General features: G+C 33.9%; 2 protein-coding genes across 3 annotated transcripts; one reads left to right on the top strand and one right to left on the bottom strand.

The window, feature by feature from the left end:
- Window positions 1-10: 10 nt before the first annotated feature.
- On the top strand, window positions 11-1,437 carry LOC135122733 (ubiquitin-like-conjugating enzyme ATG3). Its single transcript, XM_064047126.1, has 6 exons — window positions 11-186; window positions 284-616; window positions 669-794; window positions 845-991; window positions 1,050-1,177; window positions 1,227-1,437. The coding sequence occupies exons 1-6, from the start codon at window positions 115-117 to the stop codon at window positions 1,375-1,377; spliced, it is 957 nt and encodes a 318-aa protein (XP_063903196.1). The 5' UTR covers window positions 11-114; the 3' UTR covers window positions 1,378-1,437.
- Window positions 818-9,001, bottom strand: LOC135122728 (zinc finger protein 271-like). Of its 2 annotated transcripts, none has more exons than XM_064047118.1 (8): window positions 8,685-9,001; window positions 8,329-8,590; window positions 7,826-8,275; window positions 7,545-7,765; window positions 3,041-3,411; window positions 2,243-2,916; window positions 1,861-2,195; window positions 818-1,811 (listed from the first exon to the last, which is right to left on the bottom strand). In XM_064047118.1, the coding sequence occupies exons 1-8, from the start codon at window positions 8,823-8,825 to the stop codon at window positions 1,632-1,634; spliced, it is 2,634 nt and encodes an 877-aa protein (XP_063903188.1). In that variant the 5' UTR covers window positions 8,826-9,001; the 3' UTR covers window positions 818-1,631. The 2 variants fall into 2 exon arrangements, with proteins under 2 accessions (XP_063903188.1, XP_063903187.1); XM_064047117.1 differs by having other exon boundaries at window positions 7,545-7,774; window positions 8,685-8,861.
- Between the last annotated feature and the right edge of the window lie 2,512 nt (window positions 9,002-11,513).

The raw sequence follows: 11,513 nt of genomic DNA, 5'->3' as shown, positions 1-11,513 counted from the left end.
AAATGTCAAAATTTCAATGAACGATCGATAACCTCAAAGAATGGAATTTAAAGTTCATAATTAAATCGAAAAAAAAAAGCTGATAACTGCTGCACGTATTAAGAGCTACGAAAAATGCAGAACGTTATTAATAGTGTGAAAGGCACGGCACTCGGTGTCGCTGAATACTTAACTCCGGTTTTGAAGGTAATTGTGCCTGGTCAAAGGGCATGCATGCATTGTCGTAATAGAATAGAACAAACGTAACGCGGTTTTTTTTATTTTTTTTTTGTGAATTTTACAGGAATCCAAATTCAGAGAAACTGGCGTGTTAACACCTGAAGAATTTGTTGCTGCTGGAGACCACTTAGTGCATCATTGTCCAACTTGGCAGTGGGCAGCTGGTGATGAAAGTAAAGCTAAGCCATATTTACCGAAAGATAAACAATTTCTAGTTACTCGAAATGTACCTTGTACAAGAAGATGTGAGCAAATGGAATACTCTGGAGAGTTGGAGAGGATTATTGTGTCAGATGATGCTGATAATGGTTGGGTAGACACACATCACTATGATCAGGATCAAAGTACCGCTGCGGTGGAAGAGAAGATTTCAGAAATGACTTTAAGTGCTTCTAAGGTAGAGGCAAGCGCCATCTGTAATAATGAAATTTCAAATTATGATTGTGTAGGGTGATAGTATGGAAGAAGCGGCTTTAAATGATGAGAAGAATGATGATGGTGAGGACGACGAAGATGATGAGGAGGCAGCGGATATGGAAGCGTTTGAAGAGAGTGGCATGTTAGATGATGAACAGGTTTTTAGTTAAAACGAGTATGCTCTTTTATAAAAATATCTATTATTCAGGCTACTACAGTGATTCAACCCACATCATCTGCAAGTAAAGAAGCTGATGAAGATGGTGAAATTATTCATACACGCACATACGATTTGCACATTACATATGATAAATATTATCAGACACCGAGGCTTTGGCTAACTGGTTACAATGAGGTACTAATTTCCCATCAATTTTTTTTTATTAATATTTGAACTCTTGAAATCTCTATAGCACCACAAACCTCTAACTGTAGAAGAATTGTATCAAGACGTTAGTAAAGATTATGCCATGAAGACTGTCACAATGGAGACTCATCCCCACTTAAGTGTACCAAAAATGGCATCAGTTCATCCATGCAGGTGACACAACTTTAATTGTTAAGTTTTGGATATAATTTTTTTATTCCAGACACGCTGAAGTGATGAAAAGCATTATTGAAACAGTGACTGAGGGTGGGGGTGAGTTAGGGGTCCATATGTATCTTATTATATTTTTGAAATTTATGCAATCTGTTATACCAACAATTGAATATGATTATACTCAGAATTTCACTATGTAATGAGGTTATACTGCTTCACGCCACATTCATAGTCATTATAGCTTATTATTGTTGTGTTTATTTTTAAATACTGAGCGATTTTTTATTCTATTTTTTTATTAAAACGCTTGTGTAATAAATATCTACAATTGTGATTGGCAACGTTAAAAATATGTATCTCTACCAGTCATAAAAATAAATTACACAATTTCTAAAAACAGCCAAATATACCTTATATTACACAGATTTCGTCTAATTATTGTATACCTTTCTCACTAAGGCATATTAAGATATTGGGGATTAATTGAATCTTCAATGTTATAAGTTGTTACTAAGCACATATTTTGATTATCTTCAGCGACAAATTGGATGTTGCCAGGAACTTTTGGATCATCGCTGGGTAAAAAGTGGATATCTGTAGATAATAACTGCCCTTCTAACGGCACATCAATTTTCTAAAAAAATACGTTTATCAAAAGAATAAAAGAAACATGTTTAATGTACCTGCGCCGAATCGTCCACCGAATTCAACAGTGATTTATTCTTATCAGGAACCGTAGTTAAGCTAATTGGTACCAAAGTACCATCAGGTAGCAGCCCCTGAATGTTCTCTTGACCATCTTCAGTACTCGTCACAACTTTAACTTGTTGTCCATCTTGTGTAATAAAACTGATGGGGTTTCCTTCTTGATCAACTAACTGTTGCAATTGTATTGTTTGATGCTCAACATCTTCAGTAACATGAACAAGTGTGTTTGACTCTGAGTCTTGAGGTTCAATATAGGTGACAATAGCATCACCTACATCTTTTTCATAAGTAACAAACAACATCTGTTTATCTAAAAACAAACCCATCACGATTATTTACAATGTATATTTTACGTACCTTTAAAATTTCGATGGATGCGACGATGTTTGGCCAAATTCGAGCTATCAGCAAACGCTTTAGAGCACAAGTCACACTTATACGGTTTTTCTCCCGTATGTACCCTTTCATGCTTCTTCAAAGTCCAAGCTTCTGGGAATGTTTTGGGACAGTGTGGGCATTTGAATGGTCGCTCATCCAAATGCCTCCTCATATGACACCTTAAAGTAACCTTATACAGAAAACTCTTTGGACAATATTCACATCTGTGAGGTCGCTCATCCAGATGTCTTTTCTTGTGTAGCCTGAACTGTGACGACGTTGTGAACGCTCTTCCACAATAATCACATTGGTACGGTTTTTCTCCTGTGTGTATCCGTCTGTGTTCCACCAGATTACCCTTTTGTGAAAAGGACTTTTTACAAAATTCGCACTGATATGGACGATCTCCAGCGTGCCACCTCTGATGCAATGTAAAAGCTGTCTTGTGGGCAAAAGTTTTATCACACTGTGAACACCAGTGGCTGCGTTGTCCTGCGTGTACCGTTCGAGTATGGTGTATGAGATTTGCTCGCGTTTTAAAGGCGGAATTACACTGAGAGCACCGGTGAGGACGCTCATTGGAATGGACGGTTTGGTGCCGCTGGAGGAGCTGCCGGTGCTTAAAGGGTTTATTACACTTGTTACAGACAAATCTGTATAAAAAAAGAAAACGAAAAATGAGTAGATGTCATCCACACCGTATAATAAAAATCTGCACTCAACCTGACTTCATTCAATGAAGTGGGTTGAGCATAGTGATTCATCGATTACCATTACCTGCGGCCATTTGTGTGTTCTGAGTCTTTGTGGTACTGCAGACTGCTGGGATGGCGGAAGGTTTTTGGACATGATGGACACTTGTATTGCGTAGAGAGATCGTCGTTGTCTGTTTTTGAGTAATGCTGTAGAAGATGTACTTTTAAACAATTAGCGTAAGAGAAACGTTTATTACAGATTTCACAAGCGAACGGTCGCTCACCAGCATGGACTGCCTTTAAGTGAACTTCGTAGTTTTGTTTACACGAAAAAGCTTTATTGCACTGTTTACAGACGAATTCTCTTTTCTCGTTTACTATGCTATCGGTTTGATTGTTTTCTTTTTTCTTTGATTGGTTTGGCTGAATTTCTGTTGGCAATTGTAGTGTTCCCTGAAATGCACAATTGTTTAGGTTTTTTTTTAATACGTGTATTAGGTATTCAAGGTTATTGCTGTTTTAGTGCTGATCATTGTAAACTTCGAAAATATAATGCAAAATATTGTGCTATTTAACCATGATTAGTTGTTTAATTTGAAATTTATTTGAATGCCTATTCCAATAGCTTAAAAATGTTTGGAAAAATTATAATAATTTTGCGAATTTTATTTGTTTTTTATAATCACTCAAATAATTTAAAATAAAGAAGTGCGGACTGTTTTATGAGGTGGCGTAAATAATACAGATACGGACAATATAAAATATGTATATTTAAAGCAGATAACTACTAAAAAAAAGTATCAGTACATGTTTCGATTGCTTATATTTATTTATACATTGAAAGAGTTCCACTATTAAGCACATACAGAATATGCGGCGCCAGATAAAACATATTTGTGTTAAGAGAAAATGAAATTTGATTTATTTTGTCTCCTCAAATAGAAGAGAGGGCTAATTATAATTAATAATTATTAATTACGATACAAAAAATTACAAAAAACATGAATATTATTTTTGAAAAGTTGCTGTTATGATAAATTTTATTATATTATTATTAAATTTAAGCACGCGCAACATTAATGTATTTTAAAATTTTCGAGACATGTGAATTGTTGATTTCATAAATAAAAAAAAAAATTGGACGAAAGTTATTTCGACAAAATTTCCCTCGCTTCTGAAGTACAGTCCAACAAATACTGTTTCTCTGAAAAATGATAAAAATTGATTTTGTGGAATTTTACTTTACATTATAACCTCAATGGAGTAAAAACAATGTAAAAGGTACTAGTCACAGTGTAATAGAAAAAAAGAAGGTTTCACCTCCTTAAAAAAAGGCAGTTGGGAGCGCCGAGAAGATTTAATATTTTTAAAATAAGGCACTTGGGGCCCCCGAGAAGGTTTCGCCTTCTTTAAAAAAGGATAGTTGGGACCCCCGAGAAGGCTTCACATTCTTAAAAAAAAGACCTTCGGGACCCTATTCTTAAAAAAGACATTTGGCGCCCCCGAGAAGGTTTTACATTTTTAAAAAAGACAGTTGGGACCCCCGAGAAGGCTTCTCATTAAAAAAAAATACACATTTGGGGCCCCGAGAAGGTTTGAAATTTTTAAAAATGACAGCTGCAACCCCTGACAGTTTTACATTCTAAAAAAAAAAAAAAACATTTGGGGCCCCGAGAATGTTTTACATGTTTCACGAAGACAGTTGGAACCCCCGAGGTTTCACATTCCAAAAAAAAAGAGACATTTGGGGTCCCGAGAAGGTTTTATATGTTTCAAGAAGACAGTTAGAACCCTGGAACCCCCGAGGTTTCACAATTCCAAAAAAAAAAAAAACCATTTGGTGCCCCCGAGAAGATTTTACACGTTTTGAAAAAGACGGTTGGGACCCCCGAGAGACATCTGGGACCCCGAAAAGGTTTTACATTTTTAAAAAAGACAGTTGGAACCTCCAAGAACGTCTCACATTCTAAAAGAAAAAAAAAAGAAGATTTAATATTTTTAAAATAAGGCACTTGGGGCCCCCGAAAAGGTTTCGCCTTTTTTAAAAAAGGATAGTTAGGACCCCCGAGAAGGTTTCACATTCTTAAAAAAAAGACCTTCGGGGCTCTATTCTTTTTTACACTTTTTGGAAAAAGACAATTGGGATCCCCGAGAAGGTTTCACATTCTTAAAAAAATATATTTGGGGCCCCAGAGAAGGTTCTATATCAGTTGGACCCCCGAGAAGGTTTTAAATTTTTAAAAAAGACAGTTGGAAGCCCCGAGAAGGTAACGCATTCTTAAAAAAGACATTTGGCGCCTCCGAGGTTTTACATTATTAAAAAAGACAGTTGGGACCCCCGACAAGGTTTCACATAAAAAAAAGACATTTGGACCCCCCCGAGAAGGTTTTACATTTTTAAAAAGACAGTTGGAACTCCCGAGAAGGTTTTACACTTTTTCAAAAAAGACAATTGGGACCTCTCAGAAGGTTTTACATAAAAAAAGACATTCGGCGCCCCAGAGAAGGTTTTAAATTTTTAAATAAAATTATAATAATAGGCGAATTCATAAGCCACAAGTACAGGAGTATGTTATTTTATAAAATTTAAATAACATTTATTATGCAAAATTTTGAACTGATGTAACCACATTCTTGGTGGAGAGCATTAGAAAAAGTGTGGTTAACGTTGTACCATCCACACGATATTCCTAAACTTCATATAAATTCTGACAATCGATCTAGTAGTTTCGAAGAATCTCTAACAAAAATCGACACAGACGGAAATGGGAGATCTATTGTTTCATATTCTATAGGTCATATCCAATATCCAGAAAACATGAAAATAACCATTCGCTGGATGGACCCTATTATAATCAAATCTAAAACGAATGAAATGGTATATATTTTTTTTACGAAAATATGAATTAATAGTATATTTCATAATATGTAATTGACATGTCAGTGTGCGTTGGAAATTCAAATTTATGTTGGCAAAATCGTCAAAATATGCGTTTAGTATTTTTAAATTTATATTGATTCATCAGTTTATAAAAACATAAAATGACAACCGTAACTGTCAATTTGTCAAATATATAGACTTTCTGAATTCAAATTTCAATTTATTTATAACTTCAATATGGGCAATTACAATTTTATAATCAAAAATTGGTAAAGGGCGTTTTATATTTTTAGGCGTAGTTTATATAAGCATGACCAACCAAGATATCAAAAATTCTCAAAATGTAATCTACATTATCTACAACAAAAATTTGGTCTCATGTTATTAGGCACAAGTTCTCTCACCCCTGAAATATAATAAAATAACTCCGGTTAAAAAAATATATAATATGTATCGAGCACAGTGTACGAAAACAATCCCATGAAGAGATTGGACCGGCGACCTTCGCGTTCTTAGCAAGCCTAACCGTTGGAGCTAAAGAGAAAGTTACTATACAATTTTGATTTTTGGTGGGTATAGTGTAAACTTAAAACGTATTCATAAACCACAAGTACAGGAGTATGTTATCAATATGGTACAATAAAAAGTACATTCATATATGTAGTGTATGGTGAAAATATAGTTCATAGATAGTTCCTATTACGAGTTTGTTTCTTTCATAAGCAGTTAGCAGGTTGTTAATATGCAAAACATAGCAACTATTTTAATCAGTTCCACCACCTTTGCATTTCTTACAGCGTCCAAACTAAAAGAAGCAATAACGGAAAAGTTACCATCCTGTATAAAATAGAGGAGAATGGGAACGATTCGAACTTCATCTTAAACAAACAGTTGTGAAATTTGACACAGTAAATAAATATCGAAAAATAGTATTCTTGCGGGAATGCAAAAAATAAAACGGAATCCAAATTTATTCTACAATAAGTCATTTTCATTGACTTATTAGTAATCTGCGAAATTTTAAAACTTCAAATCAATAAGCTACATAAACATTTGAAATCTTTAGTTTTTTAGTGTTACCTACTCAATTATGGCTTAAGAGGATGTGTTTTTTTTTTTTAATTTTATGATTTCTTTTAAAGTTATGAAAGTGACAGCAAGCAGTAATATAAAGATTACTCTACAAATAGCGATCACGATCAAAGACAGCCATGGATTTTCGAAAGTTTGTCTTGATGTAAGACATAAAGTGCGACTTTAAAAAAGTTTCACACTTTGTTATAGTTTTTAAAAAACAGAATAAGTAAGTTAAACTTGTTATTTGTGGATGGAGAAGTCTACTAATTAAGTATCTGAATGATTTTAATACCAGGTGACTATTAATGATTGAAGCAAATTTTTATATTGGCAATTCTGAATTATCGGTATCAATGTCAGTAGGTCAGTTCACAGTTGTCAATTTTGAAATGAGCACGCTTAACAAACGTATTGATTGGTTGAGATGGTGGCAGCTGTCATAAATGTTACTTTGACAATCAGGTATCCCATCATAAAATTTTAATTAGGTTGCCAACCTGACAAAAAAAAATCACAAGCATCAATTGTCACTCAGTATTAAAGACAAAAAAAAATAAAATTTCGCAAGCAGTAGCTAAATGAACGTTAAAATTTTAACAATAACAAAACAAAAAAACTTGAAACTTACATATTTATCAACTTTTTCGCTCACTGTAAAGTCTGAATGACCACTTTCCTGCTGATGTTGTTCCAGAGACGACTTTTTATCAGTTTCAAAATTGCAGTCATCATGACTGCACTTATATTCCAGTTCATGCATCTTTTTGTGAAGTTCATATCTTCCATGATGCAAAAATTCGCGTCCACACATCTCACACTGATATTTCCTTTTTCTTTTTGATTGATTACCTGTCCCAACTTCTCACTCAAATTAACAATATTAATCAACACATTTAAAACTAACTATACCTGTTTTGTTTTTAAACCTCGCTTTATGTAAATTTTTGTTTAGAATAACTGGTTGTCCCAAATCTTCTCCATTTTCATTTTCTAACCGACCAATAACTTCCTCCACTTTAGCTGAATTATCACTTTCTAATACTTCATCCTCATCGGATATAGATTCTTCATCTATTACACCTTCTTGTTTAAATACTTTATCCAATTCTTTTCCTTGTATTGCTTCAGAATAACGAGTAGGTACTTTAATCCGTCTCTTTCTTTTACCATCTTCTGTTTCATCGATTTGTTCTTTTTCCTCATTTTTTAATTCTTCTGCAATATTTGGGGCTGGTTCATCCTCTTTGCTTGTGAGTATAGGTTTGGGTGGCCTTCCTCTTTTTCGCCTAGGTCTTGTAAGACCTTCAGCTCTTAAGGATAACTCGTGCTCTGGAGGGAAAAGAGGTCCTTGTGAGAAAACTGCAACAGGCACATGTAGCAACACAAATTATCTCCGTAAGTAAATTCAATACTTTGTATTAGAAATTTCTCTCCGGTTTCATCAGACTGTATAGTATAAGTGTCCACACTCGAACTAGGATTCACACTTTTCAAAGCCTCTTCCAACTGTTGCCTTTGTTTTTCCTGTCGATACAACTTATCTTGCTGCAACTTGTACAACTGTCTCAGCTTTACTTGCCCTTGAACTATCAGGTCCATGAACGAGATCGTAGCTTCCAATTGAATGTTGCACCCGGGGCAGATTTTTGTTGGAAATTTTCTGTCATTTTCGATCTGCAAAGAATTGTCACACTTGAATTTCCCGCACAAATTCACACAAAGTAATAAAGGAATCAAAGCAAGTCCCTTACTCATAATTAGTACTTACCTTTAGCGGCAAATATTTGTTAACGAGTTCACTTAAATCGGTTTCGTTTTCTGTCGTGGGGAACAATTCTGTTCCATTTACATTTTCCTGGCCACATAGTCTACAAAGAGACATTTCACATATCAGCGCTGTCAACTCCATTTTGTTTCTAGATTGTCGGAAATGTTCCTGTCACCGAGTAGCCAACCGAAGGCGAAGGTTTGGTCACGTGGTATGGATTGTTTTTATTTCTCGCTTGTACGCAGTTCCCAAGTTATCTCAGTTCATTTTTAAATAATTACATTTCCGATTAAATATTAAAAACATTATTAACTGTATATTGGAAATGAATTTGAAATTAAGAATCAAGAATGACGTAACACCGACAAAACAGAGGTGCTTATTCACAATAAAGCTACCGAGTGAGCGAGTGACTCAAGAAGGAATGAATATAATATTCTTTCCTTTATGAGGTGGCAATCACAAACAGTCAATTGACTGAATAATGACTGAATATTGCAGCGAATTTTTATGTTGGCAATTCTGAATTACAGTTGTCATTATTGACAGGAGCGCCCGTAAAGGAGGGTACACACGGAACTGCAAGCTTGACAAGCATGCATGTTCAATCATTTTGTCCTATAAAATGAAGTTAATGATGCATATTATTTTTTTTTATAATCATATTATACAATACAATTTAACATTATTTCAAAACTAACAAAGGACATTTTCAAATTGTAGTAAAATATTTTCAGTTATTTAAGAATTAGATTCCATTAATAAAAAGTTATTTGTTGATATTTGTGTTTGATAACATATTTTTTTTTGCAGCATTTCTTTTTAGAGTAGAATAGTTCGGATTTAATGTGAACCACTCTTTACCGCTTTCTGATTAACGTGTCTGATTCTTTGTTCTTTTTGTTCATAAAGCCGAGTTAAATTTCATTCTTTTGAAATATTTTCGAATTCTAAAATAGTGTTTTGTAAAATGAACTCAGTCAACAGCAGAAAGCAGTCTAAAAATGTTTGGTATACCTACATTCGTTCTGTCTCTACTAAGCGACATGAACAGAAATTAGTCACAGTAAACGAAATATACTAAACTCACTTGACATACACCTAGTAAAACTTTTTACGGCTTAAGCAGCTTAAGCCAAACCACTCTTATAAGTGAAACTGGCTATTGTATAACTTAACTCATTATGACAACAATGGACAGTAATAATCCTTGCGGTTCGGTTATACAAAGCTTAGAATAGTCAGTTTGACTTCTAAGGGTAGTTTGGGTTAAGACCTTTAAGTCATAAAAGTTTTACTAGGTGTATGTCAAGTAAGTTTAGTATAACAGGATTCAGTTGGTAGGTGTAACAAAATTTTAGACTGAAGCATTCCGTCCATCAGGATTCGACTTTCTGAAATTTGAAATAGCAGGATTTGATAAGTATAGTTGCGGCTGTTGACAAGTATGTAGGAAGCATGACAAATAAAAAATTAAAATAAAAAATGATGGCGTAATCTTGCAATTTTGCCGATAATGAAGTTCTTTAAATTTTATAAAATACCATGTTATTTATGAATCCGTGTTGAGTTTTTATTCTAGACATCCAAAATTTTGTCAAAAAATCAAAATTGTATAATAACATTTCACAATTTAACTTCTAAATGGCAAAACCAAATTCTCATGCATTCTTTGTTATCTGAACGTGCTAGTAGTCGAATTCTTTCAAAGAAATTCCGCGAAGACAATTTTAAAACATACAACCGTCCTCAATTTTTTTATGTATACAAAGTAATATTATGTAATTAATGTGCAGCACAAAATTGTAAGGTTGTAGAGTTAATGATTATATTTTCATTAACGTGCCCCTAAGATTTTTAACTACAGTTTATGTTTTAAATTCCGATGTTATTTCAATTTTACTTCAAATTTGTTGTTAGTGGAAGGGTTTACGAAAAAATCGCAATAGGGTTATTTTTAAAGTCTGTCTTGCATTTTTTATGGCAGGATAAATAAAGAAAAAGAAAATAAAGGACGGGTGAGCGGGGCTAGTACTTGGCCAAATAAGACTGATTTTGGTAAATAACCTACTCTCTAAGAAAATAAAGGGCGGGTGGGCGGGGCAAGTACTTGCTAAGATAAAACTGATTTTGCCAAATGATATACCCTCTAAAGCAGCACTAGCACTCTCTTTTCTGCGAGGGTATCTCATTTGCCTAAATGAGTCTTATCTTAGCAGGTACTAGCCCCGCCCACCCACCCTCTCTTTTCTTAGAAGGTATGTCATTTGCCAAAATCGGTCTTATTTTTTAGCAGCTAGGAAATTTCTGCAGTACTACACCGTTTTCAGGAACATTTTAGAAACTTCAATTTCAGAGGAGTTCACAACGACAAAATTTTAGATATGTCAAAGTGTAGTATTTTTCAACGGCAACGACTGTACATCAAAATTCGAAATTACAAGATTTAGGATTATATTGTTAGCACTATTTTGAAATTCGAAACTGAGATGAGTGCGCTAAAATATCTTGGAAAACTTACGAGTATTTTAACTTTTTCTAATTCGCACTTTTTTCCATCCATTTTTAAATATATATATATTTTTAAATTTAGTGATTGGTACGACCTATTTTAGACTGTAACTTTTGGAAATTAATGTTCATAACAATAAATTATTAATAACAATGTATAAAACCAAAAATACGGTAAATTTCTCAAAGTAGCAAAGTAGCATCCAGAATTTATTGCACAATAAACTTAGTTCTGCATACGAAAAACAGTGCTCATTCTTTTGACGTTTATTTTATTTGTTATTTGACAGTGATATTTGTAATGACTACCAATCTTGA

Source organism: Zophobas morio, unplaced genomic scaffold (genome assembly GCF_036711695.1).
Source record: "Zophobas morio isolate AGI-343-1 ecotype UQ-CSIRO unplaced genomic scaffold, CSIRO_AGI_Zmor_V1 ptg000005l, whole genome shotgun sequence".
Lineage (NCBI taxonomy): Eukaryota > Metazoa > Arthropoda > Insecta > Coleoptera > Tenebrionidae > Zophobas > Zophobas morio.
The sequence above is the reverse complement of the archived record's forward strand: the minus strand, read 5'-3'. Positions and strand labels throughout refer to the sequence as shown.

Excerpts from the sequence above, each read along its gene's own strand:
- LOC135122733 (XM_064047126.1), top strand. The coding sequence starts at position 115 with ATGCAGAACGTTATTAATAGTGTGAAAGGCACGGCACTCGGTGTCGCT. Across the intron at positions 617-668 it reads TGACTTTAAGTGCTTCTAAG|GGTGATAGTATGGAAGAAGC; the intron begins GTAGAGGCAAGC and ends ATGATTGTGTAG. Across the intron at positions 992-1,049 it reads GGCTAACTGGTTACAATGAG|CACCACAAACCTCTAACTGT; the intron begins GTACTAATTTCC and ends AAATCTCTATAG.
- LOC135122728 (XM_064047117.1), bottom strand. The coding sequence starts at position 8,825 with ATGGAGTTGACAGCGCTGATATGTGAAATGTCTCTTTGTAGACTATGT. Across the intron at positions 8,591-8,684 it reads ACAAATATTTGCCGCTAAAG|ATCGAAAATGACAGAAAATT; the intron begins GTAAGTACTAAT and ends AATTCTTTGCAG. Across the intron at positions 1,812-1,860 it reads CGGTGGACGATTCGGCGCAG|AAAATTGATGTGCCGTTAGA; the intron begins GTACATTAAACA and ends GTATTTTTTTAG.